Source organism: Diabrotica undecimpunctata, unplaced genomic scaffold (genome assembly GCF_040954645.1).
Source record: "Diabrotica undecimpunctata isolate CICGRU unplaced genomic scaffold, icDiaUnde3 ctg00000568.1, whole genome shotgun sequence".
In the NCBI taxonomy this organism is placed as follows: Eukaryota; Metazoa; Arthropoda; class Insecta; order Coleoptera; family Chrysomelidae; genus Diabrotica; species Diabrotica undecimpunctata.
In genome coordinates, this window is record NW_027311885.1 from 1666916 (window position 1) to 1674770 (window position 7855).

The window sequence follows — 7855 nt, forward strand, 5'->3', positions numbered from 1 at the left end:
TAAGAGTGTATGTGTGTGTGTGTGTGTGTGTGAGTGTGTGTGTGTTCGTTCGGCTTGCAGAGATAAGAACACGGCCGAGGCAAGAAGACCCTGCTTGTCGTGAGAGACGACTAATAGGTAGGAGTCGAGAGGTGAAGAATGTATGTGTGTGTGCGTATGTGCGTGTTTGTGTGTGTGAGTGTATGTGTGTGTGCGTGTGTGCGTGCGTGTGTGCGTGTGTGTGTGAGTGTGTGTGTATGTGTGTGTCCGTTCGGCTTGCAGAGATAAAAACACGGCCGTGGCAAGAAGTCCCTGCCTGTCGTAAGAGGAGAATAATGGGTAGGAGTCGAGAGGTGAAGAGTGTGTGCGTGTGCGTGTGCGTGTGTGTGTGTGTGTGTGTGCGTGTGTGTGTGTCCGTTTGGCTTGCAGAGATAAGAACACGGCCGTGGCAAGAAGTCCCTGCCTGGCGTAAGAGGCGACTAATGAATAGGAGTCGAGAGGTGAAGAGCGTATGTGTCTTTGTGTGTGTGCGTGTGTTTTTGCGTGTGTGAGTATGTGTGTGTATTTGTGTGTGTGTGTGTCAGTTTGGCTTGCAGAGATAAGAACACGGCCGAGGCAAGAAGACCCTGCCTGTCGTGAGAGACGACTAATAGGTAGGAGTCGAGAGGTGAAGAATGTATGTGTGTGTGCGTATGTGCGTGTTTGTGTGTGTGAGTGTATGTGTGTGTGCGTGTGTGCGTGCGTGTATGTGTGTGTGTGTGTGTGAGTGTGTGTGTGTCCGTTCGGCTTGCAAAAATAAGAACACGGCCGTGGCAAGAAGTCCCTGCCTGTCGTAAGAGGCTGTAACGATGGTGTTGTGTAAATACAACTTTTTTTATTTGTTTGGATTGGGTTGACTAATCTAACTAAAACTCGTCGATTAAACTCAATTTATATTAATTTAAATGTAAACATTTTACATCGATATGCTGTTCTTTTTCTGGCTGACAGTAGACTGTCATCTGCCCTTGTCAAATGCGTCGAGAGTAGCGCAATCGATGACGGCCGAAGGCACAGTGCCGTAACATGCCGCCCGCCTTGAAAGAACTGTCTTTCAATGATATACAATACTTATAATAGAAAATAGTAAAATAAAGAATAAAGTAAAGTGATAATTAAGTAAAGATTACATACGAATTAATAAAGTACAATGTGAAAGTAAATAATATTAAAGAAAACTAAACAAATAGAATGTCTATTCATTTTCTATCGGTAGTACGCATAGTTTAGACACAGGTCGTTTAAAAATGCCACGAGCAGTTTTCACAGTAACTACACGAACTACACCGTCCAGTCCAGGATGAACTTCAGTCACTCTTGCCACATCCCATTTTAGTCGAGGAGTAGAGTCTTCTTTGATGATAACCATTATACCTGGTTTCAAACCGCTAGTAGGAGTCTGCCATTTGGTTCTACTCTGTTGATTGCCAAGATATTCCTTGGACCACCTGGTCCAGAAATGCTGAGTGATCCTGGTAAGATGTTGAAATCTGCTGAGTCTGTTTTCATTGATATCACCAAAATGAGTTGGAGGTATAGCGTTTAGAGGACCTCCAATCAAAAAATGGCCAGGAGTGAGTATGTCAAGGTCATTGGGGTCATTAGTTAAGGGTGTGAGAGGACGGGAATTCATGCAGGATTCAATTTGAGCGATCACTGTTGAAAACTCCTCTAAAGTGAAACGATTGTTCATCAAAACACGCCTTAAATGATACTTAGCAGTTTTAACTGCAGCTTCCCATAACCCCCCGAAATGTGGTGATACTGGAGGTATAAAGTGCCAATTAATTTGATTTTGCGAAAAATATTCCAAATATGCTGTTGAGCAGCTAGGATTGTGAATTAGACTAAATAACTCCCTGAGCTCCCTGTGAGCACCCACAAAATTAGTAGCATTGTCTGAATAAATATTTTTACATAAACCCCTGCGTGACACAAATCTTTTGAAACAGTTTAAAAATGCCTCAGTGCTCAAATTACTAACAATTTCAAGATGAACAGCTTTGGTAGCAAGACATATAAATACACATAGATATGATTTTTGAACCCTACTTCCGCGAAGATTACTGGTCTTGGTTTCAAAAGGTCCTGCATAATCCACACCACAGTTAAGAAATGGACGGCTAGGTGTTATCCTATGGTTCGGGAGTTGACCCATGATGTATTTTTGTGCTGTAGGTTTAACCTTAAAACAAATAACACACTTATGTAAAAATTTTCGTACCGTGCGTCTTCCGGCGATGGGCCAGTAAGTTAATCGAAGAGTAGCCAACAATAGTTGTGGGCTAGCATGTAGATTCCTTATATGCTCTTGCATAATGATCAATTCAGTCAGTTTGTGATTCCTAGGAAGTATAATAGGATGTTTTTGATTAAAACTTAAGTCTGAATGTTTCAGCCTACCTGAAAGTCTCAATAATCCCTTGTCATCAATAAAAGGTGCTAAACTTAAAAGCTCACTACGCTTTGGCAAATCTTGACCTGATTTCAATGCCTCAATGTCAGACGGAAAAGACTGCGCTTGCATTTCCTTTATTAGCCAAACAAGTGCCACTTCTCTTTCTGCTATGCTTAAACAACCAGTCACCCTATTTTCCTTAGATATCCTACAATTTGAAACAAATCTCATACAATATGCTACTACCCGTTGCAATTTATGTAAGTTATAATACCTGTCAAAGATGTCCACATCTTTGTTAGCCACAAATATTTGACGCTTGACCTTTCTTTCTGGTAAGACATTGTCAAGTTTGACCGCTTTGGGCCAAGATTCCTCTTCCATTTTTAGCCACGATGGTCCGATCCACCAAGGCTCATAAGAAATGAGTTGATCCGCATTTACGCCTCTTGAGATAATATCCGCTGGATTGCTCTTAGTTTCAACGTGCCGCCATGTCCAGGTTTTAGAAGCCTCTTGTATTTCTGATATACGATTTGATACAAAAGTTTTATAATTAAAGGAGTCCTGAGCTATCCACGATAAGACTATAGTTGAATCGGTCCACATGTATATCCTATCAAATTCAATACCCAATGCCGATATAACTTCACCTACTAATCTGGTGCCTAACAAAGCACCACACAGTTCAAGTCGTGGCAATGAAAGTACCTTCAGAGGAGCCACTCTTGACTTTGCACACAATAAGCCTACGTGATGATTACCTGACTTATCCGTTGAACGAAGATAAACTGCTGCCCCATATGCAGCCTCTGAAGCGTCAGTAAAGCAATGTAGTTCTATACGCTGTGGATTTGAACAAATTACTTGCCTATTGATGTGAATGTTTTGAATGATATCGAAATTTCTTTTATAATTTACCCATGCTGTATGTAAATCTAGTGGTAGTGACTCATCCCAATGTATTTTGAGTTTCCATAAAGATTGCATAATGAGTTTAGACTTTAGTACAACTGGTCCCATAAGTCCTAGAGGATCAAAAACTTGCGCTATCATAGATAACACTGACCGCTTAGTTATTTTAGTAGCATGTATTGTAGTGTTTATTGAATAGTGAAGTTTGTCTTCCTGTGCATCCCAGTAAATTCCCAATGTCTTATTGTTATTGCCTTCTAACAAATAGTGCTCAATTCCTCTTTTAACTGAATCATCCATTTCCAAAACCTCTCCCCGGTTAGAGATCCATTTCCGTAAGCAAAATTCTGCGCCTTCTAGAATATTGCTAATATGTTCCTTTAATATTCTTGCCTCCTCTACAGTATCTACTCCCGTTAGCAAGTCATCAACATAGAAATCTGAAAGTATAACTTGCGCTGCCTTAGGGAAACTGTCTTTGTTATCATGTGCCAGCTGCTGTAAACATCTGATTGCTAAGTAAGCAGCAGGTGCCGTTCCATATGTAAGTGTGTTAAGTTTATAAACTTTAATCTCTTCTTCTACGTTTGGCCTCCAAAGTATCCGTTGTAAATCTCTCTGCTCCTCGTTAACCCAAATACATCTATACATTTTGGCTATATCAGCTCCTATTACTATATTATGCCTTCTGAATCGAAGTAATATGTTAAACAAATTGTCTTGCAACTTTGGACCCACCATTAGTGATTCGTTAAGAGAAATGCCGGTGTCTGTAGTTGCACTACCATCAAAAACCACCCTGCATTTTGTTGTTGCTGAACCTTGTTTTACCACCGCATGATGAGGTAGGTAATATACCTTGTCTGAATTATTTAAAGTATGCATGTTATCGATGCTCCCAATTTGAGACATATGCCCTAGTTGAATATATTCTTCTATAAAAACTTCATATTGTCTCCGTAATTCACTATCTCTTGCTAATTTTCGTTCCAATGTATGAAATCTTCTAAGTGCCATGCTGAATGATTTACCTAATGGCATGACTGTCGACCTTTCAGGTAAGGTGACTGTAAATGATCCATTCTTATTCCTAAAAGTTGTGTTTTGAAAAGTTTCTTCACAGAACTTATCTTCCTTGGATAAAAACCTCTTCTGTGGAATCTCCTCTATATCCCAAAATTTTTCAATTTTATTTTCCAAAGTAACCTCAGAAGTAAAATGACAATTAACTAGAAAATCTTGCTTATTGTATTGTTTTTTGTCTGGAAATATTCTACCGGATATGATCCAGCCGAGTTTAGTTTTTTGCATAAGTGGCTGATTCTTGCCAAGTACCACTTGCCCTACACATAGTAAATTCCAAAAAATACCCGCGCCTAATAGAACGTCAACTTGTCCCGGTGTATTGAAACCTTCATCAGCTAAGTTTATATTGTGAGGAAAATTAAACTGATTTATTGAAATTCTAGAATGTGGAATGTAATCCGAAATCTTGTCAATAACCAAAAAACTTGTGTTGCATTTATACCCACCTTCAAATCTTGAATGTATTGTAGCCTTCACTGATCTTTTAATATTTGTAATACCTTGACCTATCCCAACAACTGGTATATTTATTTTTTGACCTGTTAGTTGCAGCTTCTCTGCTAGGCTGCGTGTAATGAAGTTAGATTGAGACCCCGAGTCTAGCAATGCCCTACATTTATGCATGTTTCCAATGTTATCAACCATGTGAATAATGGCTGTTGAAAGTAAAACCTGTTCTTGTACCTCTTCTACCATTTGAGTTGATTTAAAGGAATCTAGTTGAAATCCTTGCCCTGTAGTTTGGTTATCAGTTGGAGTTGTATCTAGTCCCAGTGTTGTATCATCAAGCTGAAAACCTTGATCTGAACTTGACTGATTAACTGCCTGCCCATAAGAATTCTGCCCGTGTATTGCTTGTGACGTAAATGCCTTCTGGTTTTGTGTGCCGGTATTGTTTTGTATGCCAGAACCTCCCATGTGTAACCTGTGTGTGCTAGTACCTTGAATGGTGCGTGTATTTTGACCTGTCTGATTGTGTATCTGAGTATTTTCCACTTTATTATTAATATCCGAGTGAAGTAAAGTGTGATGCCTCTTTCCGCAAGATCTGCATCCCCCCGATGTGCAATTTTGTACCCTATGTCCAATCCTTAGACAATTCCAACACACATTTGTTTTTCTTACTTCATCTCTTCTCAGTTGTAAAGAAAGCTCCTTAAATTTCTGACATTGATATAGAGAATGATAACTGCCGCAGATATGACATGCCTTTCCATTTGTTTCTATGAATGCCCTACTAGTTGTGGGCTGCCTATCCGATCGTCCTTTTGTTTCCCATGATTTGTGAATAGTTGCCTTGTTAACCTCAATTCCTTCTTCCAGATATTGACATTTTTCTTCGATAAAGTCTAAAAAATTAGCAAGTGTTGAGAAGTTAGCCTTTGGTCCATGTTTCTGCCATTCCCGTTTTGTTGCGATATCTAATTTACTTTCTAAGATTACCAATAAAATTACATCCCATGATTCTATTGGTTGACCTAAAGAACTTAATGCCCTAATATCCTTTCTGATTGAATCTAAAAATGTTCGTAATTGAGTACCCGACTCTTTTACTAATTGTGGAAGTTTTATGATCGAATCTATATGACCTTTAATAATTAATTTTGGATTTTCAAACCTATCTTTTAAAAGATCCAAAGCTAACAAATAATTACTGTCGGTTGCCTTTAAACTTTGTATAGTATCCGCTGCTTTATGTTTTAAAGCCCTTTTTAAATAATGAAACTTTTCTGCATTACTTAATGTATTATTATTGTGAATAACCGATGTGAAAATATCATAAAATTCTGTCCAAGACTCATAATTTCCGTGGAAGTATGGTATTTCTAAAGGAGGTAGTTTAACATTTTTATCCGATCTAGAAATGCTTTGATTTTGATTAATATGACTACCGCTTACTGAAGCATTTTGTAACTCTTCAACCTTCCCCATAGCTATATAATACCGTTCCTCAAAATCCTGCCTTTCTTTGGACTGCTGTGATGTATCATCTGTATCCTCAATTTCAGTTTGAATATTGTCAAATTGATTCCATAAATCTTTGCATTTTGAAACTCTAGTAGGTAATTGTGATACTGTACTTTCCGTTAAATTGTTTATAAAACATTCGAAAATCGTTAATTGACCTTTTAAAATACCTCGCCTTTTAATTAAAGCATCCATTATGATTAACAGTAATAATAAAAAGCAGAAATAAAAACAAATTCAAATCCAACCAATGTGATTGCTCAAATATAAATCCAACAATAGGTAGAAATAGGAATTATATAATGAAATGAACACTCACCCTGTATTTGCCTTATAAAATAGTATTATACCTCGAATTTGAAGCACCCAAAAATACTTTAATTTGTTCCAAAGTCATCAGCTGTTTTCAAACCATAAATTCACTGCTGTGAGATTTTTGTAATAAATACCGGTTGCTAGCCTCTGTGGTGGTGCAGAAGTGTCGTGTTAATTATGTTCCAAATGTTGTCGCTGTGACGTCCCCTGTAGGAGGCTAAGAAATGCCAGCCATTGATGTATTTTGCCTTTGACTTGAAAATGCCGGAGCTTGCAGTAAACTGTTTACTTACTGGTAATATCCGGCTCGAAGGACCATTTTATGTTGTGTAAATACAACTTTTTTTATTTGTTTGGATTGGGTTGACTATTCTAACTAAAACTCGTCGATTAAACTCAATTTATATTAATTTAAATGTAAACATTTTACATCGATATGCTGTTCTTTTTCTGGCTGACAGTAGACTGTCATCTGCCCTTGTCAAATGCGTCGAGAGTAGCGCAATCGATGACGGCCGAAGGCACAGTGCCGTAACAGATGGTACGATCGTTTAACAGTTCGAACCGTGGGAGTGTCAATATTTGCGCATCCACTTCTACAACGTGAAGTCATAGTGGGATTCAGGACGGCTATTTAAGGCGTGTGAATAGCGGAATTAGACAGTCTTGCAGCTAGCGCTCTAGGCTCCCTGACTCGCCGGTGTACTGAACCAGCGAGACATTCTGGACAGAGATAGTTCCGTATTGAGGATCATACTCTGTCCCTAACCAAGCGGAACCCATCGGTATTGCGTATTGAGCATTACCGTGGATCTGCACAGAACCAACCGGGACAGAGATTTCCGTATTGAGGATCATACTCTGTCCTTAGCCAAGCGGAACCCGTCGGCATAGTGTATTGAACATTGCCGTGGGTCTGCACAGCTAAATATTTTGTTTGCGAGCATATACGGAGCTTTCTCTGAATTGAAGCGAAAGCGAGTATATTAGTAGTATTAATTAGTTTCTTTTCTTTTATAGACGTTTGCCGGAGAATATTCATTCATCGCGGGACCCAGACGGAAACGTAGAATTCATTTTATTTTTGTTTTATAAGTATACAACGTAGAATTCTTTTTTTTAGTTTTTATTTATTGTATATATATACTTAATAGA

At 38.6% G+C, this 7855-nt stretch overlaps 1 protein-coding gene across 1 annotated transcript; it reads right to left on the reverse strand.

Annotated features, from left to right (window-relative positions):
* Positions 1-1213: 1213 nt before the first annotated feature.
* On the reverse strand, positions 1214-6580 carry LOC140431107 (uncharacterized). The gene has a single exon (XM_072519024.1). The coding sequence runs from the start codon at positions 6578-6580 to the stop codon at positions 1214-1216; it is 5367 nt and encodes a 1788-aa protein (XP_072375125.1).
* Positions 6581-7855: the final 1275 nt, after the last annotated feature.

What these genes read in the sequence shown, in the direction of transcription:
- LOC140431107 (XM_072519024.1), bottom strand. Translation starts at nt 6,580, where the DNA reads ATGGATGCTTTAATTAAAAGGCGAGGTATTTTAAAAGGTCAATTAACG.